Source organism: Theobroma cacao, chromosome 2 (assembly GCF_053813885.1).
Source record: "Theobroma cacao isolate CCN51 chromosome 2, ASM5381388v1, whole genome shotgun sequence".
NCBI lineage: Eukaryota > Viridiplantae > Streptophyta > Magnoliopsida > Malvales > Malvaceae > Theobroma > Theobroma cacao.
Genome location: NC_142640.1, coordinates 2609438 through 2631722, shown reverse-complemented (window position 1 = coordinate 2631722; position 22285 = coordinate 2609438). Strand labels below are relative to the sequence as shown.

The 22285-nt window shown below is 35.9% G+C and overlaps 4 protein-coding genes and 1 pseudogene across 5 annotated transcripts; 2 read left to right on the top strand and 3 right to left on the bottom strand.

The window, feature by feature from the left end:
• Positions 1–397: 397 nt before the first annotated feature.
• Positions 398–1542, bottom strand: LOC18607449 (auxin-responsive protein SAUR68 pseudogene; annotated as a pseudogene).
• A 172-nt stretch (positions 1543–1714) lies between these two features.
• Positions 1715–9231, top strand: EMB1030 (Alanyl-tRNA synthetase, class IIc). Of its 2 annotated transcripts, none has more exons than XM_007041618.3 (13): positions 1715–1964; positions 2873–2974; positions 3060–3268; positions 3710–3888; positions 4023–4101; positions 4299–4433; positions 4576–4725; positions 4858–4968; positions 5092–6009; positions 6212–6484; positions 7281–7490; positions 8003–8160; positions 8485–9231. In XM_007041618.3, exons 1-13 carry the CDS (start codon positions 1826–1828, stop codon positions 8819–8821), a joined length of 3000 nt encoding a protein of 999 aa, XP_007041680.3. In that variant the 5' UTR covers positions 1715–1825; the 3' UTR covers positions 8822–9231. The 2 variants fall into 2 exon arrangements, with proteins under 2 accessions (XP_007041680.3, XP_017971706.2); XM_018116217.2 differs by having other exon boundaries at positions 1950–1964; positions 3071–3268.
• A 1983-nt stretch (positions 9232–11214) lies between these two features.
• On the top strand, positions 11215–12962 carry LOC18607447 (expansin-like A1). The gene is made up of 5 exons (XM_007041616.3): positions 11215–11375; positions 11558–11667; positions 11755–11933; positions 12288–12420; positions 12528–12962. The coding sequence occupies exons 1-5, from the start codon at positions 11264–11266 to the stop codon at positions 12771–12773; spliced, it is 780 nt and encodes a 259-aa protein (XP_007041678.3). The 5' UTR covers positions 11215–11263; the 3' UTR covers positions 12774–12962.
• A 237-nt stretch (positions 12963–13199) lies between these two features.
• Positions 13200–16191, bottom strand: LOC18607446 (uncharacterized). The gene is made up of 2 exons (XM_007041615.3): positions 16179–16191; positions 13200–15929 (listed from the first exon to the last, which is right to left on the bottom strand). Exons 1-2 carry the CDS (start codon positions 16189–16191, stop codon positions 13864–13866), a joined length of 2079 nt encoding a protein of 692 aa, XP_007041677.3. The 3' UTR covers positions 13200–13863.
• A 1190-nt stretch (positions 16192–17381) lies between these two features.
• LOC148763917 (uncharacterized) lies at positions 17382–19539 on the bottom strand. The gene is made up of 2 exons (XM_088803311.1): positions 18353–19539; positions 17382–18060 (listed from the first exon to the last, which is right to left on the bottom strand). Exons 1-2 carry the CDS (start codon positions 19537–19539, stop codon positions 17382–17384), a joined length of 1866 nt encoding a protein of 621 aa, XP_088659437.1.
• Positions 19540–22285: the final 2746 nt, after the last annotated feature.

Sequence of the window (22285 nt, the reverse complement as noted above, 5' to 3'; positions counted from 1 at the left end):
CTTGCCATCTCAAAAGAGTAAAAAATTTCATTAAAACTAGCCTGCTACATAATTTAATAGAACCAGACACTATGATTTAAAGCAACATTGAGTGCCCCTCTCATGATAATAGTTGCAGATAGGTCTCCGGTGGTTAGTGTAAAACCCAAGAAAGTATTCTCGGTAGAAGAAAGTCCAATTAATTGCTGGTGCATAGTTAACCTATCTAAAGAAATGGCCATGCCTTCCAATTCCAAAGGCATGAACTAAACAACATGCATAACATTTGGACTTCCCCTGCTACCTACCTCTATTGCGTATGCACATGAGGTTATCAGACCAAAAATTGATGTATGAAAGCTAAAAAAGTTAAATCTGAAGATTGTAGAAACTGATGCAAGAATCTTTGCAGAGACATTCAGTATAGCACTAGCAAAAGGACAGGCGCCAAACCATTATAGTCATTAATATTGCTATTGCATTTCACAAAAAATGACTATATTACACCTTAACATGTACTGGTAACAGGTTTCAACATTTACAAGAGCTTCCATTTTGTTTAACATAAACCATTTACAGTACTGAATACTAATTTCCTTAGAATCCACAAACAAGTGACCGTTGGTCTGCGTGTCCTTGGTGGAAATATGTAGTATTCGTTGAGCAGCGGTAGCTTGCAACAGAGTTCACCACAGCTTTCTCCAAATCCCTAGTTAATCCTCGTTTTACCAGGGAGACAATGTAATTCATGACAACTGAATCACACGGCAATGTTATAGGCCCATCACTTGGCAGTCCAAACTCCTCTTCAGACATCTTCAAGAGCTCGAGAATGATGTTGTTGCAAAGATACGCCAAGGGAATCAGAAAACGCTTCTTATCAGTTGTGTAGATTACAAAATGCCCTTTATCAACCACTGATGATTTATTAGAACGGTTTGCACCAGCCATCTTTCGATCAGTCCTCGATGAAGCAAGCCTCTTCCTGCCAATGGCAGCCGTTTTCTGCCACTTTCTTGCCATTCTGATCAGAATCTTTGTGCTAATCATGCTGGTTTGCTTAGCGGCTAAAGGATGGAGATGGATGTGAGAAAAGGGTAATTTTTCTGTGCTTAGGAGAAACAATGTGCGAGGTATTTATAGAAGACGGGGCTTACAGGAGCCTAGAACTCCTATTGTAGCATTTCCTTCTGTCGTAAATCCCTATGCAACAGCATGTGATTATTTCTATTGAAATAAATGTTATATTTCCATGTGTTCGGCAACCAACTAGCTTAGGGGGGGCTCGTTTTTTCTGTCCTGTGGTTTATAGGCACAGCAAGTTCTAGTACGAGTTTTCCAAAGTCATACCAAAGGAAGAGAGTATATGGTGTAGAGGCCTCTCGATTTTGAACATGTGGATGGAACCCAAACAGGGGAACTCTAGAGTCTCAACAACTTGGACCCTCTTTGCTTCCCTTTTCGTTCTTAATGTTAACCATGGGAAATTCTGTACTATGGGATGTAATCCTACCAAAAGCAAAACTTATTGCTTATGCTTACTAGATTTAAGGTTGTTTTTTTTCGAGAAAGTGGTGCCAGTGTTTAATTTTATTGCCACATAGAAGAAAAAAACAATTTCTAACAAGAGAAAATATGCCTATGGTTTAAGGGTCACCTTCTTGTTACTATTTAAACCATAGCCTGGAAGAAACAAAGAAGAAATGTGTGGCCGTGTAGAAAAGGCTTATCTTCCCAACTGCCAATCTCCCATGCTTAGAGCAACGTATTAAAACGCCCACTTCAAAAAGGAAGGGGAAAGAAAAGAAGAAAAACGGAGGATATTGGGTTATCCCAGAAACAGAGCATGGCAGCCCTGAAACTGCCTCACTCTCCAAGCCCCATTCATGGACGCCAATATCTCGTTCCTTTTCCCGCCTCCCCCATTATATTCCCAAAGCCACCATCCCCACGCCTATCAAATTACAGTTTTCCCATTTCACATGGTAAGAGTTTCTTTCTTTTGTTGTTCTCGATTCTTGTTCTTTTTATAGTTCCCGATTCTACAAACAGTTTTAGTTAAAGTACATTGCTTTGAACTATATTTTACCTCATTAGTCAAGACTCGTGAGTAAAATTGGTTAATTGTTGGGTTCTCTCCTTTATTTTAATTTGGTTTTTGCATTGTTGTTCTTTTTATGGTCCATGATTAGAAAATAAATTTACCAAGTTTAGTTTTTATGCAAATTCTTGAACGTTAAGCTGTAGTTAATCTTATTAGTTGCAAACCCATGTTATTTGGATAGTGAAATTGCTTGCTATTTAGTTCAACTTAGCTTTACATTGTCTAGTTCACAAGGTGTTTGTTTCTGGGTCGTTGATTTCGTTTTAAACAAGAATTTCAGTTTAAGCAGGAAGATAACTCTTTCAAACCCACTTGTTCTTTTCCTTATTTGGTTGGTTTAGTCCATAAAATAGCCTTTAATTGGTTCATTGTATACATTATTGAGATTTTTCTCTTTTTTCTTATGGATATTTTAGTATTTTGGGCTCCTTCGGCTACATGATTTTTCAATTTGAGAGCTCTGGATTCTGTGTTATCGTGTCACAGTCGATATTGGGTTCTCATTGTCTCTTCTTCCCAATTATTTTGGTTTGAGAATCAGTGAACAGTTCCATAATTAAATAGCAAATAATAGCTAGCTAATAAGTACAATTTGTATAAATTTTTTTGAGTTTTTACATAATCTTGGCAACTTTATTTGCTTGATTTCTTGAAATCTACTTTTACATATATAATTGTAATCTTCCATTGATTTTCTTTTTCCTAAGTGAGGCATTGATTACATTGAGATTGTGCTGTGTTTTAGGCTTATGCACTAATTCCTAGATATTTGTGTTCATGTAAACGCAGGCTTTCTTGCAAGAACCTTGGCCCTTTTCTCTCCTGGCATCTTGGTGTGTAGCAATAGTTATTTGAGAGGAGCATGGGGCAATCAGTCAAAAACTAAATCAGGTTGCTATAGTTAATTATGTATTCTACTAGTCACACTGTAGCTTTCATTATCAGTGGATATAGTACTTACCGTGTGACTTTTCAGCATCGGTACAGCCTGTCACAGCAGAATTGATGGAAGATCAGCCAAAGGATTCCCTTGTCAGTGGGGATTCTATACGCCGACGATTTCTTGATTTTTATGCTTCCCGTGGTCACAAGATCATTCCTAGTGCTTCTCTTGTGCCAGATGACCCAACAGTCCTACTGACAATTGCAGGAATGCTTCCCTTCAAGCCTATATTCCTTGGAAAAGTATGGCTAAGATTCTTCATGAATCTATTGTGAGTTTTGCTAATATTTCTAGTCAAACAGGACAAAACTTCAAAAGCACATCCACTAACTGCACCTTTTCTCTAGCAATGAAAATGATGACAAATCTTTGCCTTATAAACTTCTAATACTTCTCAAAATTACACTGCTTTTATGTAACATTGTCAGTTGTAGGTGTATATGGCACTATGATTGTAATGTCATGAAACTTTTCTAAAGAATCCTTCAAATATTGTGAAAAGCCTGAACTTCGATGTGCATTTTTAATTATTTTTTGTGGCTTGAAGCATAGTCATTGACAAACAACACCAACTAAATGCCAAAGATGACAGTTAAATTAATGTGTTAAAGGTAAATTTAGACATTATTCGTTTATTTTGATTGTTAAAGCTTGATGTGATTAAACTAGCTCTGTATGTTTAGATTCCCAGACAAGTACCTTGTGCTACTACTGCACAAAGGTGTATACGTACAAATGATGTGGAGAATGTTGGCAGAACGGCAAGGCATCATACATTTTTTGAAATGCTAGGCAATTTCTCCTTTGGAGATTACTTTAAGAAGGAAGCAATCCAATGGTCATGGGAGCTTTCCACCGTGGAGTAAGCATGAATTTAGTATTGCTTTTTGGATGCAAATTTAAGATTGATTGATTCATTATATTTATTAAGCATGATGATACCTTCATAGACATCCATTTCTTCCATGCCAAAATGAAAGTTGTTTGAGCTTACAGATTTGGGTTGCCACCTGAGAGATTATGGATAAGTGTGTATGAAGATGATGATGAAGCTTTTGAAATATGGCACAAGGAGGTAATCTGGGCTGCGCTTTACACTTGTTAGATTTTTGCTTCATGTATGTTCCCCTTGTAGACGTGCTCTACGTTTGCAGTTCCCTTGTTTGGTCAATGTGGCTTGTCCATTGAGTTTGGTGTCTTTTTCGTGATTGTTTTCCTTCTATTTACCTCATGGTTATTTAAAATGATTTTAATGTTGCAAGTTTGCATCAGGTGGGTGTTCCTGTTGAACGCATAAAAAGAATGGGTGAAGATGACAACTTTTGGATGAGTGGTGCTACTGGTCCCTGTGGCCCATGCTCTGAGATTTATTATGATTTCCATCCTGAGAGGGGATATGCAGATGTGGTACTAACTCACTTAGGAATTTTTTTTTTATCTTTCATTCGGGAAGGGGGTTTTTCGGAGGTTGTTTAGGCATAAGGGAGGTTTTAACTCATAGGTTCTGAATTCCAGTTCCTTTTTGTTAACCTGGATGAGTAACTTGCAGGATCTTGGGGATGATACAAGGTTTATAGAGTTCTACAATCTGGTTTTCATGGAATACAATAAAAAGGATGATGGAACACTTGAGCCCCTAAAACAAAAGAACATCGACACTGGTCTTGGCTTGGAGCGTATGGCTCGCATCCTTCAAAAGGTAATCATGATCTTTTCTTTCTCACGTCAAAGTAAAATTAATATTTCACTTAAGGCATATCCTATTGGTATCATTTGCTAGGTCATGTGCTTTGAAGCATTAAGAGTCATATTTTATTCTTTTTTATTGCAGGTTCCAAACAACTATGAAACTGACTTGATTTATCCAATTATAGAAAAGGCATCAGAACTGGCTAATATGTCATATGCCTTGGCAGATGAGCAAACAAAATTGAAATTGAAGGTACATTTTTCGATTTGTACGTAACAGCCTGTACTATTATTAGGATACTTGGTTTGGCAAATAAAGTTTCTTACTCTATTTAATAGATATGTCTCATTATTTGAAGTTTTTTACTGTTTTCAGGTTGTAGGAGATCATCTACGTGCAATAGTATATCTCATATCCGATGGTGTTTTGCCATCAAATATTGGTAGAGGTTATGTGGTTCGACGACTTATAAGAAGGGTTGTTCGTGCTGGCAGGTCCCTTGGTATAAAGGGGGAAGTACAAGATAATCTTGAAGGAGCATTTTTACCAGCAATTGCAGAAATAGTAATGGAATTAAGTACCCATATTGATTCAGATGTCAAGATTAAAGCACCCCGTATTCTTGAGGAGCTGAAGAAGGAAGAGCTTCATTTTGTGCAAACTCTAGAGAGAGGAGAAATCTTACTGGAAAAAATGTTAGCAGATGCATTATCAAATGCTCAGAAAAGTGGGACTATGCCTTGCTTGTCTGGAAAAGACGCATTTCTTCTATATGACACTTTTGGATTTCCAGTGGAGTTAACAACAGAAATTGCTGAAGAACATGGTGTTACTGTAGATATGAATGGTTTTGATCAAGAGATGGAAAACCAAAGGCGTCTATCTCGGGCTGCTCATAATGTTGTTAAAATTGAGGCTGAAGATGGTGCTAGTCCTACAGAATATATAAATGAAACTGAATTTGTAGGATATGAAAGCCTTTCCGCTCAAGCAGTAGTAGAAAGCCTCATGGTAAATGGAAGTCCAGTGATACAGGTTTCTGAAGGAAATGATGTAGAGGTTTTGCTGAATAGAACACCATTTTATGCTGAATCAGGTGGTCAAATTGGAGATCATGGTTTTCTATATGTTACTGGAGGTGAAAACCAACAGACAGCTGTTGTCGAGATCAAGGATGTCCAAAAATCCCTGGGTGACATATTTGTTCATAAGGGGACTATCAGAGAGGGGGTTTTGGAAGTTGGCAGAGAAGTTGAAGCAGCTGTGGATGCAAAACTCAGGCAGCGGGCAAAGGTACCAGCTTAATTCTTAATTGTGGCTTTATGGTTTTTTTTTCCCTTAAGCTAGTAAAACCAGAGCTTCCTTTTATGCATGAAATCCATTCAAGCGAAATTGATTGACAAACTAGAAAGTTTACTACTGTATTATGTATTCTTTGGATCTCTTCTACCTTATTGTTTAAACTATCTTGGTTTTTGTTGTTTTCTTCTTTCAGGTTCATCACACTGCTACCCATTTGTTACAAGCAGCACTTAAGAAATTAATTGGCCAGGAAATATCACAAGCTGGTTCATTGGTGGCCTTTGATCGTCTCAGATTTGATTTCAACTATGGCCATGCCCTTACTGACACTCAGCTTGAAGATATTGAGCGACTGATAAATGGGTGGGTTGGGGCTGCAGCATTTCTTGAAACAAAAGTGATGCCTCTTAAGGACGCAAAAGAAGCTGGTGCCATTGCAATGTTTGGGGAAAAATATGGTGAGCAGGTTTGTGTTCATTCTTCATTATAACAATGAATTTTATGCAAGCATTGCTAGCTTATTTTGGGTTTGGGGTCATCGTACCTTTTTGTTAATTAACTTATGAACATACGTCACATTCTGACAATCATAACTTATTCAGATATTCTTTGTTAATTCCTAGTTGAAAAGAGTGATTTTGTTTGTTAACCTAGTTCTAGCTGAAGAGGCATTCAGGGTTTAGAAAGTAGAAAGCTCCCTTGTTTGACTTTTTCATGGTCTTAGTGTTTCTTTTTTTCTTAACTCTTGGGCTTCTATAATTTCAGAACTTCTAACCTGACAAATCTCACAACTTCTATAATAGCATCATGAATGTGAATTTTCCAGTGTGGGTGTAAGGTCATCATGCTACATGTGTCCTACTTGGAACTTAGAATTGTAATCACTAATGGAAAGATCATGGTTTATGATTACTTCAATGAAAACAAGCACATTGTCTTGAAAACTCTAGCCATTTCTAGAAAATGCTACAGATCAGTTTTTTCCAAAGTAGAAGATACTGTGGAGAAAAGCATAAGAAAATGGTCTTCCCAGTTCTCTAAGCATTGGATTTGACTCTGACAAGGAGGAATAAGCACGTAAAGACAGACTAGCAAAACAAATTAAACTTTGAATCATTTTGTTTTCATCCTTCAACTAGATCTCATGCCACTTTATCTTAGCGGTCTCTATCATAGCACTATGGAAGTTCCTACTCGGCAACTCAAATGTTTACAGACTTTTACCTTACTAAAAGTTGTCCTTATTTTGTAATGCCTTGCAGGTAAGAGTTGTGGAAGTTCCTGGCATATCAATGGAACTTTGTGGTGGGACCCATGTCAGAAATACTTCTGAAATACGTGTCTTCAAAATAATATCTGAGCAAGGGATTGCATCTGGAGTCAGGCGCATAGAAGCTGTTGCTGGTGAAGCATTCATCGAATATATCAATGCCAGGGAATATCATATGAAGAATCTATGCTCCATGCTCAAGGTATGTTCTCTTTTCCACCCTTGTGGTTATGACATAATACTTAAACCTTTTCCCAACTTGCTTCATTCTGAAAAATTGAAGTCAATCCGAAAAGACTCTTCCTAGTGGGATTTGTATGTATCTACAAGTACCATAGCTATTTCTTTCTGTCTCACTGTACACATTTACATTTTTACTTGAGTCTGTCAATATCAGAAGCCCATCTAAATGTATGGTCCCTTGCCCCACTCACCAAAAATTCTTTCTTTTGGGTATGGCTTGGCGATGTATTCATGTTTCCCCTCTTATCATGTAGAGCTTATGCATCATTTTCAGAAAATGCCTGACTCAGCTTGAACCTCTGATTGCTCCAAAATGATGTATTCTATTTTTTTCTGCTTCTGTGACCTTACGGCTTTTTAATTACGCATGAGTCAGCAGTTGATTCTTCTGTTTTGACGCTCCAGTACTTGAAACATTCTCCTTTGGCCACTATCAGAGATTTTTAATGTTATTTAGCATCATTTTTGCAGGTGAAAGCTGAAGAAGTGACAACCAGGGTAGAAAAACTCTTAGAGGAGTTACGAATGTCAAGAAATGAAGTTGCCAATTTGCATACAAAAGCAGCAGTGTATAAAGCATTAACGATTGCAAGCAAGGCATTCGAAGTAGGAACTTCACAAAAGATAAGGTAATTTCCTTTTTTTTCTTTTTAATTCAGTTTTATATATTTCCTATTTCAAGTCGAAGGACCTACAAAAGGAAAAAGGTCACAATACTTGTAATTTATGTCGTAAACATATTCTCTTTATTAGTTCAGGAGTTCTCACGATCCTAAGGGTTACTTGTCATTACTACTGGTTATGACTTTATACCTGTTCATCTGTAAATATATCTTATCTTGTTTTCAAGATTGATGATAAAAATATCATTTCAAATATATCAAATAGTTTTTGCTATTTAATGGAACACATTTGTGATTTTTGTTCTTTGGCTTTTGAACATTCTACTCCAGGGTACTAGTTGAGTCCTTGGATGATGTGGATGCTGATTCACTAAAAGTTGCTGCTGAGCATTTAATTGATACACTGCAAGATCCTGCAGCAGTAATCTTGGGCTCCTGTCCAGATGAAGGGAAGGTTAGTTTAGTTGCTGCTTTCACTCCAGCAGTGGTTGATCTCGGTATACAGGCTGGGAAGTTTATAGGCCCCATAGCTAAGCTGTGTGGTGGAGGAGGTGGTGGCAGGGCAAATTTTGCTCAAGCTGGTGGGAGGAAGCCTGAGAATCTGCCAAGTGCCCTTGGAAAGGCACGGGAAGAGATTGTCTCTATTCTATCTGAAAAAGCAAGCTGAGATACTTCTAACTTTATACATGGTCAAAATACAGCGTCATCCATTTTTTTTAATATAAAAATATGGTAAAGATGGCAGGGGCCGATGAGAATGCCTTTATATAAGATGGGTGGGCAGGAGGGAAACTGGAAAACTGTACAGGTAATCTTACATTCTTTTTAAAGATGAATGTCATAGCCAAAATTGTATGTCATAGAAGAATATAGTGTTTCCTCAACTACTACATTGCTGGTAGTTTTAGCTAATGCTGGGTAAATGATAGCCGCACTTACTGGTAGTTTTAGCTAATGCTAGGTAAGTGATAGCCGCACTATCATGGGCATTCATAGGCTGTTGCCCCCTTTTTGTTTCCCGACGGTCTTTTCATTTCAGTGTTATGCTTTTAATATGCAATTTGTTGTGCTGGACTAGTAGGGTCTGCCTAAGACAATTTTCAAGCAAAGTTACACGTGAATATATATATATATATATATATATATATATATATATATATATATATATATTAAGGCCATAATCATTGCACCATCAGAAGGCATTATGAGCTGTCGTGCTGTATGTATTTTAGTATTGTAGATGGGTTGACATTGGTATCGCCATGATTTGGAGATCAAATTTTATGCTTATGTATTGATTAAGTAATAACCATGTCATGACCATCAAAGAAAAAAAAGAATGTAATTGCCATATATGGTGTTCAATGGTCTTGCGATTAGGCAGCGCTTTCCTCCACATGGGACCCCATGAAGCCATGAACTGTCTGTTTGCTATTGCAAGACTTTCCTTTTGTCTTTTTCTTATTCCTTTTCCGAGAAGTGAACTGAAAAATGCCACGGTGAGCCAACCAATGAGATCATGATGACGTAAACATGGGGATAGAAGAAGTGTCGATGAGTTGAGTTTGCCCCTTCATTTTTGTTTCTGTCATAACCCTCATTTGGGCCTTGGCCGGTTTGATTGCTGAGACATGAAGCAAATATCCTTAAAATGATTTTTGCAGGGAACAACTGTCGGCTATCAGGCTATGTCAGTAGTGGATGTTATGGTCTAGTCCCAATTCCCACTGCTAGAAAATTTAAGGCAAGCATTGAAAATGTGAGCAACCAGAGACAGTTTTTGCTTGACTTTGACCCAAAAGGTACAGGGATGAAGCATCAAGTTTCAGGCAGCTGGATCCGATAGTTTCGAATTGATGTTGTCTGCTCTAAGTGGTATCCACTTGGGAGTCCATTGACCCAGGCTATGATGCCGAATGTATACGTTTTCTTGATATAATTGACGCTTAAAGGTAGGCAGTGGATCCAACTCATAGAGTGGGGGATGGTCCTTGGAATTATGGCTTTGAAAGCACGGAAGAAAATGGGATAATTTTGGGGCACTGAGCTGAGGAAAATTGTTACCATTTTGGAAAATATCTTGTCAGGTTGTGTATGATTTATTAATTTTGATAATACCACAATTTAATGAGACGAGCGAATTCTTAATTAGAGTAAAAATGAAGTCAAATTCAATAGATCTATAATAAAAAGCTAATCCTGGATTCATTAATTAACCAGCTTAAGATGGAAAGATTAGTCATATAGTTGAAAAAGGGGAGGTTCTCTTTGCCTGTAGCCCACAATAGCTGTTTAGTTTTTGGCAATATGCTTGCTTGGCAAGTGGGTGTTGCTTAGAATTTGTTCTTATCTTTCCACTCATTAACAAGCAATTATCATCGTTCATCTTTGCCAATCTTATCTTCTTCCATCGATTTTCCTTTTCCCCTTTTTGATCTTTGGGTCCATACACGCTATGCCACTTTAATCAACAAATCTTACCAAAATTTCAAGTTTTACTTAAAGAATCTCAAATAGAAAAACTTTTTCTGACCAAGGGCTTGTCTATCTGCCATGAATGAACATAAAGAAAGCTTTTGCTTTGCCTTAGAACATCAGAGAATTCCCCCTCTTTGATTGCCCATATTTGCAAGGTTAATGTGTAGTATTTTGCAGTACAATTTATTTTCCTAAACATGGGGAATGGAAACAGATCTCCTAAAAGTGCCAAAACTTTGCAAACTTTCGCTTACATATACCCATCAATCCCACTGTCAGAAAACCCGAAGAAGGACACATAAAAGCTACTCCTATTTAAAACTACAACAAGTCCTCGACTTCTCACTGCTTGCTGGCACAGCTGTTTGGACATTGGCAAAGAGTCGGTGACAATTATCTTTTTGTTTTACTGTTGTTTTTGTCTCTCCGCGTTGGAGCAACTGCCTGTAACTTTCCTTACCATGTAATCAGAAAAGGATTGTCAAAAAGTAATAAAAAAACCAATCCATGCTATCCCGGAATTGCTGACCTGTTGTCCACACTGATCTTCCTGTGTGCCACACTATAAATAAAACTCAAGACTGTCTTTCTTTGCTAGTCACCTACATTTCTCAACTCAACTCAACGCGAAATGGCTCTCTTTCTTTGCTTGTTGTTCGTCCTCGTTTCTTCTGCTAATGCTTGTGATCGCTGCGTGCACCAGTCCAAGGCTGCTTATTTCTCCAAAGCCTCTGCACTTTCATGTAAGCAGCCGCAAAGTTCCATCTTATTTTCATTTTCCTGGTTTTCTTTTTTTTTTTCTATCGATTTGATTGATACCCAGAGTAGTTTTCTTCCTTGAAAAACGAAATAGGCAAAGACCCATATGATATTTCTGTGAGAAATTTGGTGGGTAACATTTGTTTTGTGGCTTTGATATTTGCAGCTGGAGCTTGTGGATATGGTTCCTTGGCATTAGGCTTAAGCGGTGGACACCTTGCAGCTGGTGTGTCTTCTCTGTACAAAGATGGAGCTGGTTGTGGTGCCTGCTTTCAGGTCTGTAATTTTACAAAAACAATTAATTCTGTTATCTGTACCATCCATAGTGGAAACTGAGTTTGATTATTAACATATTTTTGGCAGATAAGGTGCATAAATTCAACTTTGTGCAGCAGTAAAGGGACTAGGGTGACACTAACTGATCTCAATCACAACAATCAAACAGACTTTGTTCTTAGCAGCAGAGCTTTCATGGCCATGGCTAACCAGGGCATGGGCCAAGACATTTTGAAACTTGGGATTGTCGACGTTGAATATAAAAGGTGGGCGTGATCAAACATTTAATCAAATTACTATACCAAACAAAATAGTAATACTAGTGATGAAAATGAATGATTATGATATATTTTTTTGAAGTTTTCTCATCCGATGGTTTTGTTACAACCACCACATAGAAAAAGTCAGTCCCGGCGTGGACCAACTTATAATATTATGTGGCACCCCGGCAGGCACATTAATTGCTATAACGGTCCAATATCTTCATTATCATATTCCTATAATTTACAATGCTGGGGTATTATCGTGATTCGTGATTGGTTCAATAAATATTGTTTTAACTTTGGTTAGCATTTATATCATCAATACTACAATGCTGATCAACTTATTATGTGAAACAGGATACCTTGTGAATACAAAAACCAGAACTTAGCTGTTAGAGTTGAAGAATCAAGCCAAAAACCAAATTACTTGGCGATTAAATTGCTGTTCCAGGGTGGTCAGACAGAGATAGTAGGCATGGATGTGGCTCAGGTCAGCTCAGATAAAGTACTCAAAGAGTGCTAAATTTACATTATAGCTAAAACAATTTGTTTGTATTCATTACACTGATGTTCTGATATCGCTATGTATCATTCCAGGTTGGTTCTTCAAACTGGAATTTCATGAGCAGGAATTATGGAGCAGTGTGGGACACAAGCAGAGTTCCAACTGGTGCCCTGCAATTTAGATTTGTGGTGACATCTGGGTTTGATGGCAAGTGGATTTGGGCAAAGAGCGTACTTCCAGCTGACTGGAAAACTGGAGTTATATATGATTCTGGTGTTCAAATCACCGATATTGCAAAAGAAGGTTGCTCTCCTTGTGATGATGGGAGTTGGAGATGAGAGGGTCTTGCTTTGCCAATCTTGTGTGAATACACATATTTATAGTGAATTTGAATAATTTAGAAGATAAAAAAAAATGAATATATAGTATTTTTTTTCCTCGTTGTTATTTTCTAGGTTTGCTCTTGAAGATGTCTAACATATTTTTTTTCCTACTCTACCATAATAAAATGCTCCTTTGTTTCTTTCTTTCTTTTTCTCTTTTGAATATTTGGTTTGCTAGCAAAGAATAATTACTATGAAATTTCTTTTTAAAATAAACAATTGAAATAGTTATTTTTTCCGTTTATTAATTTTCTTATTCAATTATGATCATTCATCCTTTATCTTATAAAAGAATGTGATTAAAAGATAATCTTGTTTTTTAAACCCCTTACTCGATTAATTTGTATGTTATTTAAAATTGTTGCATGAAACATCCTTCCCATCAAAAAGAAAAAAAAAATCTTGAAGATATAATAATAGCATTAATTTGATTTTTTTCAATTTCATATACTGATTTTCTCAATTTAAATTACCCAAAAGGAAAGGGAAAAATGAAGCAGGCTCAAGGTCCCAAATTTTGCTTAATATAAAATAAAAATGATTAACTTCATATTACGTACTAATTAATTGCCAACATTAAAATTTTATCTCCATAGGTTAAGAAATTATTTAATATAATTTTTAGTTATGTGACTTCATGATAAGATATTGGAATTGAATAGGCCCAAAGCTCTTTTTTCTAGTGCCGGCATTTGGTACATCTTTATTGGGCAAAACTTAGAAGCTCAGGGCCCAAATCAATTGAAATGATTTAAATAAAGTGGCTGCAGCCTGCATTTACTGCCACGTAACTGTTAGCAAGGACAAAAGCCTGGACCTGGTAATGTGAAGCCCCGAGATCATACAAGATAGAAATCGTCTTGGCTTCTTTATTTTTTGTTTTGTTTACAAACCTCTTATTGGCAAAATAGTGTACTTATTACATATGAAATTATGAAATCCCACTTTGATGAACTAGATTTAAATTAATTACAGTCATGTGGAAGAATAATTAAACAAATAAATGAATAAAATCAGGCTCATCAACATTTTGGATTACGCCTAGTTAAAGTGGGAACGGCAGATTAAGCTCATCCTCATGATCAGGTGGTTTTTCTCTGCGGATCTGAGTGGTCAAACCAAGATGTGCCATAAGAAGGGCAACATGAGTAAGCAGCTCCCCACCGTGCCTCAATTGTTGAGCATGCTCTTTCCAAGAACAATGACTAGCAGCATAAGTCATCATCTCCACCCACACTTTACTAATCATTTTCCATTTCTCTTCATGATCCCGCCGCAACTCTGTGATAACACTCTGCAATTTTTCGGCAAACCTACACCCACCGTTTATCACTTCCAAGCTATTACTTTCACTGAGAAAATTTTGGTGCCCAAGCACCGCTGATGTAAATCTCTTCCTGACTTCTATTTTTCTCATGTTTTTTGTCATATCCTCTGGGAAAAAAAATTTGGCTCGGCAGTAGTTTTCATTGTTTATCACTTCACTGAACCCTTTAGGCAGCATCAATGGACGGACGAGTACGAGGTACATCATGTAATCAGACAAAGACATGGCAATTTCGCAGGATGAACCGAGCGTACCTGTTCGAAAATTGTCGAGATCATTGTAGTAAACAAGCTTTGTAGCAAAATGCCAACAAAAAATGCCTTGTATAAAATCTGTTGTGCCGACCAAGTCCTCCATAACATGTTCATCTAACATGTTTTCACCTTTCGAATTTAATAACTTCTCGAGATCCTCCTGTCCGAAACCCTTCTCGGCCAACGTCTGACGCTTCTCTTTTAGATGATCATAGATGAATTGCTTCAATTCACAATCAACAGGCTTCCAATTGGTATGCCCATACTTCTGTAAAAGATTACCAGTGTCAATAATCCTTACAGCTTCAGTGAACTTGTTTCTCTTGGCCTCGACGAAATAATTTATTAGATCATGTTGTGCCATTGATTTGATTTCCATCTTGGCTTCAACCAAATTCATCCTGGAAGCAACAACCTTGGAGTACATTTTTTGCACCATGTTTTTTGGAATGGGGGACCTGATCATTGCCCATGTAGAGAGAGCGTGCATTATAAATGAATATACGTCGAGAGAAATAGCTCCCAGCAACAGCAGATAAGTAATGACAATGTCGACTTTTGAATGCACACTCTTATCCATGATTGCTGAGAAAGCAATCAGTGATGACACAGCAGACAGAAAGCACAAGGCACGAAGACTTAAACTCAATTTAGGCTGATGGTGATGAAGGGGCATCTTGGTGAAAAGCAAGTCGTAAAGGTATCCCAGTTCAGACCCTACCAATTTGAAGGCATCTTCCGCGGATTTAGACTTGATGTAGACCATGTCGTCATAAAATTTTGCGGAAAGCCCAAATGGGAGGCCAAGGAAGAGAGGCTTGAAAATAACAAAAGATGAATAAGCTTGGCGGAGCAAGTTGAGCTCGGAAACGTTGCCTTTGCCTTTGAAAGAATCGTTTATTGCAGACTCAGACAGCCCTATTCTGATATTTTTATTTTCCTGTGGCCAAGCCTTTCCTTTTGAAGAGTACAAGGAATTTATGAGCTGCTTGTCGCTTGCAGATCTGAGAGCCCATATCCTTTCTCCGTACTTGCAAACTCCAGCAAGGAATATTGGAGCAGCCATAAAATTGAGGTCGGTGTCTGATCGAAACCTGATATAGATATATACCGCCTCTGACACTTGGAAGACCATGCCAAGAAAGTGTCGTAGCCACAGCTCATTGTCTTCTAAAGAATAAGCTGTAATGTTATGAGGGCTGCCAAGATGCCACAAAAGGAAGGGCGTCCAAAATACAATAAGGCCATGTTTAAGCTTAACATCGCCCATAAGAAGGGTACTCAGCACAATAGTTGCCATCCAGTCTGCTGACAAATACACTAACCATACAATTATCGCCACATAAGGCAATTTTTTCCCAACGTATCCTCGTCGAAGATTCCCAGATATGACGAGAAGAAGCTGGAGGATAAGGCTGACTATAACCATCAAACGAAGCTCCCATTCACTCCAAAATTTTTTTGTGATTTCTGTGAATATTCTTCTCAAGATGGAATTCTTGATCTCCACGTAGATGTGAGAGAAAGCAACTGAAATTTCAAAAATGGTTTATGTAATCAATGTTCTTATCAAAAATTCATGTTACTATGTTATTTATCTAAGTTGTTTCAAACCATTCAAATTAAATGTAAATGTAAACTCCAAGTATGTTGTTTTTCACTTAGATGAAACCAGATTTGAGAAAATATATATAATTCAGACACTTAAAAAAATAAATTTAATTCTAAAAGAAATGCACATAATTAATTCCACTTGAATTTACATAAAATTGCACTTACTTGTGAGAAGCATCACTATTCACTTGTGCTAGCGTTGCAACAAAATGCTTCCACGATCTGATGGTCTAATAATGCTAAGCTTCTTGTGACCTCTGGTTAATGTAAATGGTGAAAAAGTGTTTTCATTCTTCTATTTTTCTCATCACTGAATTAGCCGACTCCTCTAGCTAATTAAGTAGAAATATTGATTAAGTAAGCACTGTTTATACCTATAAAAAGAGATTTCAACGTTTAACACGAGTGAATCTTTCAAATTCTAGGTTATGAAGTAAAGAATTAAAACTTTAAAACGAGGAAGAAAACTTATAATTCTAATTAAGAAAAGAACCATTGCATTGCCCAATTACCATTTAGGATTCTGGTTTGCTCACCTTAAAAAATTACTTCACAAACTAATTAAAGAGAGCTTCAGTTGGCTCTTTCGCTACTTTGTCTTGCTTTTGAGGATAAACAATGTAAAATTAAAGGAAAAACTTGTAGCTTTTCCACAATTAGGCGTTAAATTAATACTACTACAAGCTAGAGAGGCGCATCAAGGTAAGTATATTTGGTAATCTATATCCCAATAAGAAGAGAATATAATAAAGTATTTGGACATCGATGCACAAAACTTTTACTTTTATTTTTTATTTTTAACAATTGGATATAGTTCGATTAGTTCTTGGAGTGGCGTGGTAGTAAAAGCCAGAGTGGAACATAGAAAAGTGATAATTTAATATTAAATTATAAAAGTAATTCTCACTTAATCAATTAAATATGAAATAGTTTAACATTTAAATATGATAAGTATCATTCAATTAATTATTGATTGATTTTATACTAAATGGCTGTACTAAAATTTTAACATGGATAGTATTGATTTGGCATAGCTAGCTATCTTCTTGCTAGCGGACATCTTGGCATTTACACTGCTGATAATCCCACTGCTTTCTGCAGTATATTAATGAATCCCACTTTTGGCTAAAATATATATATATATATATATATATATATTATCAGAAATCTCTTGGAAATTCGGATTGAAATTCATGCCAATTTATTCTTTCTTTAATTTTTTTTAATGCAAATAATAGTCTATACATAAATTACATTTCCATCAAAGAGAAAAAGCAAGCCGAATGTGAGGATAGGTAAATCATAGTAGCTAATTAAGTGGGGCAAGTCGGGAAAATGATTGGCCATTAAGGAATGAAGATATTTTTCTTATATAGCACCCTCAATATTTGAACCTCTACGGATTTTGGTGGTCAAGCCAAAATGTGCCATGAGAAGGGAAACGTGAGTGAGGACCTCTCCACCGGTCCTCAATGCTTCAGCGTGCTCCTTCCATGAACAACAGTTAGCAGCATAAGTCAACATTTCCATCCACACTTCACTAATGAATTCCCATATTTCTTCTTGATCCCAACGCTCGCTCTTTACCAAATACAGCAATTTGTTGGCGGAGATACAACCGTTTGAGAACTCCGAGTACTTTGCAGGAAACTTAATTTCCTCATCGGGATTAAACCCTATACTCATATTGGGATTATAGTTAAGCAGTGCCGATGTACAGTCCTTCCTCGAATCCTTCAACTTTGCTACGTCGCCGGTAGTAGGATTAAAGTTGTCAAAAAGCTTATAGGTATCTCGGTTTGTTGCCTCAGTGAATCCTAAAGGCAGCATCAGCGGACGAGCAACTGCTAGGTACATCATGTAATCTGATAACGACTTTCCAATTTTGCGGACTGTGCCGCCTGTCCCTCTTCGATGTTGGTCAACATCATCGTTGTAAACAAGGCTGGTAGCAATATGCCAACGAAAGACACAACCCGTGAAATCTGTTGTGTCTATTTCCCATTCGTCGTCCTGTAGGTCTAATTTTGATTTCTCTTCACACAGCCTATTAAACACTTGACCAACTTTAAACTCATTTAATAACTTAGAGAGAGACTCAAGGTCAAAATTACTAACGGAGCACTTATCACGTTTTTTTTTAAGGCGAGAAAGTATGAATTCGTCCAAAATCAGGGTCAATTGGATTCCATTGGCTATGCCAAAACGTCAGCGTCTTATTTTCAAGAATAAACCTCCAGAATCTTTTCGCTAACTTTCTTGTCCTGACCTTGATGTAAAAATCTAGTAGATCAAGTTGTCCCATTGTTTTTACTCCTCTCTTAGTCCATGATTCTAACCTCGAGTTGAGCCACTTTTGAGGAATGAGCGTCCTGTTCCTTGTCCTGGCCCTCTTGAGAGCATCAACATAAAATGCATATCCTTCCAAAAGAATAGCTCCAAACAGCAGCGAGTAGGTTACAGCAATGTCAGGGTACTCTGTCTTTCGGCTGCGCATTGCTGCTAGCCTCTGATAATTGATCAGTGTACAAGCAACCAGAGCAGAAACAACGGACAAGAAGCCAAAGATTTGAAGAGTGAAACTCAATTTTTTGTTGGATCTTCTTTTGGGAATCTTGGTGTAAAGCGGATCATGAAAGAAACGTAATTCAGAACCAACCAATCTGAAGGCTTCATCCGCAGACTTAGACCTGGTGAAGACCATATCATCATGAGCTTCTTCGTCAACTCCGAACGGGAGATGCGTTAAGAGAGGCTGTAGAATAATATGTGATAATTCTGCTTCTCCGAATAATGTGACACTAGGAACAACGCCGCTGACCCTTGAAGCTCTGATCGTTGCTGCATTGCCATTGGTATCCCTTCTTGAGATCAAGGAATTCCGGAGCTGTGCTTTGCTTGCAGACCTGAGAGCCAAAACTCTTTCTAGATACCTGAGAACTCCAGCAATGAATATTGGAGTCGCCACAAAGTTCAAGGAAGTTATAGGTGATCGAAATTTGATGCAAATGTAAAATGCCTCTCCAACTTGGACGAGTAGCCCAAAAAGGTGTCGTAGCCACAGCTCATTGTCCTCAACAGTATACGCCGTAATGTTATAGGGGCTTCCGAGATGCCATAGGATGAAGGAGATCCAGAGTACAAGGTCATTTTTCTGATCAGTAGCTTCGCCCCGGAGAATGTTACTCAGCACAACAGTTGCCATCCAATCGGCTAGTAAGTACACTGACCACACCATGGCTTCAAAGATGGTTAAGCATTTTCCTCTGTATCTTCGTCGAATATGCCCACTGCAGAGTAGAAGAAGCTGGAGAAGCTGGCTCGACACAACCATTGTTCGGAGCTCCCATTCGTTCCAGAATTCTGACACAACAGCACTAAAGAACTTTCGGAGGACAGAGTTCTTGATCTCAACGTAGGCTAGAGCTAAAGCAACTGAAAAATGGAAAAAAGAGGTTTCAACACAATCAGTTTTGGTGGGTGTGTACGGATGAAATCCATGCCAAAGTCCCTCCATTTTCTCCATTTACATATCTAAACGTATAACTTAATTAATTTAGATGCAATTAATTTGCAACCTAATCCAATCTAAATCTATAATCAGCCAAGCTTTTGACAGAATTAAAGGCAATAAACATCTATGACCGTGTGTTATCGACTTAATTAATGATTGATTCTAACCAAATTAATTATATCTATTTTTAATAGCTTAAATTTCCCTAACTTAATTCTAATATCCTTAATTTTTAATACCCTACTTCAAAACTATAAAGTATTAATTGCTTTGATGCAAATGTAGTATAAATATATAAAAAAACCAAAACCTTTGACCATGGGCGGAGCGGCCAACCCCTAAAATTTTTAAAAATTTATATATATATATATTTTTCATGATTTTTAAAGTTTTTTAATTTTATATTATTATTACTTATATTTGTTTATTTTTATCAATTCAATTCTGTTTATTCATATATTCTAAATTTTCTATAAACTTTCTTGTCCAAATTTCTATGAATCATTAACTATATTCATTTCTTTTTTCTTTTTTGTTATGTGAGCTACATTTTCTACTTGTCATGTTCTTTTTTTTTCTATTATATGAATTTTATTTGCAATGATTTGTTTTTGAAAAATAAAAAATTATTATATAATTCTCAAATATAAATTATAGCATTGCATTATTGGTTGTTGTTTAAAATTTCACCGATTTATCATTTTTTTTATTAATCTTGATTATATAGGAAGGAATTATCGTGAGTATATCTTTTTTATGTGTTTTACATTTTTTATATATAGTTGAAAGGAAATAATCTTGAATATTAAGTCTTCAAACAATCCTGATTATATAAGAAAAAAGTATTAATCATGTATATCATATTTAACTATTTGTATTTTATGAATTATAGTTTTATATTTAGTATTTTAAGTTTAAATAAAAATAAAATAAGAATATTAAGTGTTGATTGTATTAATTTTTTAGTTGTTTATATTAAGAAAAATAAGTATCCAAAACAAAATAGATGATGGGTTTTTTACAGATAATTTAATTATTTCTAATAAAAAGGGCATTACTAGTCTTTTCAGTATAGAGTCAATATTAATCCTGATTATATAAAAAGAAATTATCTTGAATATATCTTTTTTATGTGCTTTATGCATTTTATATATAGTTAAAAGAAATTATTTAGAGTATTTAGTCTTTAAACAATTTTGATTATACAAGAAAAAATTATTAATCATGTATATCATATTTAACTATTTATATTTTATTAATTGTAGTTTTATATTTAGTATTTTAAGTTTAAATAAAAATAAAATAAAAATATTAGATATTTATTGCATTAATTTTTTAGTTGTTTATATTGTGAAAGATAATAATCTAAAATAATATAGATGATAAGTTCCTTGTAGATAATTTAATTAGTTATATTAAGAAAATCATTATTAATCTTTTCAGTACATAATTAATAATTGATTAATTTGAATCCAAAAAATATGGTTAAGCACAACTTTCCAAAAAAATTATTATAAGTTTTTCTTTTAATATTTCTTTTGATTTATATATTATATAAAATTATTGTTTATTATGAATCTTTTAATTGTTAATGATTAAGTTCCATATATTAATTTTAAACATTTTTAACTTTTATTCTTTTTCATCTTTGGTCTCCTCAACAAAAATTGGTTAGCTCTATCTCTGCCTTTGGCAAAAAAAAAAAAAAAACTACCACATGATCATGAATAGTCTATTCGTTTGACAAACACACATTCTAATATATATGTTGACTTGAATATAATATTTTATGTACTATATATTATAATCAGCTTGTTACCTTGTAACAGTTTTTTTTTTTTTATAATTAACCTACATTTATCCCTAAAAAATAGAGTTTGGAAAGCGGAAAAATAAATATAAAGAAAATGCATACATCAAAAGCTAATAATCAAACAGAAATGAACTTATTATTACTTGTGAGAAGCATCGCTGGTGTTGCTAGCAACAAAATATATGCCTGCAAGAAGCCCAATACATGCATTAATATATAATGTTCAACTCATAATATAAAAGTAATGAAAAGCAGAATAGGTAGCTTTTGAGTTGTGAAGCACCCACAATTTTTAGTGCTAAATGACTTGACTCTTAGAGAATGCAAGCTCAGAAAGGATACGTATGTAACTTGGCAGAGAATAAGGAAACAAGATGAAGGTTTTTGCTGATCTTTGGGAGCCGATATGTTATTATATATATAAATGGAGTGCGTGAACAACGTGGCACATGCCTTCCAAATGAAGGTAAAGAATTTTATAAGAATATAAAAAGGAAAAAGAAAGCTTGTAGCTTCTGGGGAAACCGTACCAAGGAGAATAGGTACATAACTTGGCATTAAAGAAATGGATCAATATCAACACACGATCCACGCAGACTTTTTAATCTCTCTCATTGTTTTGTATTAGTGATTAAAGAAAAACTCAAAATAAAAAGAAGCCATGGATGTAGCTCAGGTCAGCCCAAATTATAAAGGACTCCAAGAGTGCTAAACTTACATTATAGCCAAAACAATTTTCTCGTATTCTTTACACTGATGTTGTTCTGATCATATCGCTATGTATCATTCCAGGTTGGCTCTTCATACTGGAATTTCATGAACAGGAACCATGGGGCGGTTGGTGCCCTTAAGGGACGGGGCAATGGCTTCTCAAAATTTTTAAAATTTTTTTCATATTGTATATAAAATTTTTAAATTTTTTTTATAAATTCTCTTAATGGTCTC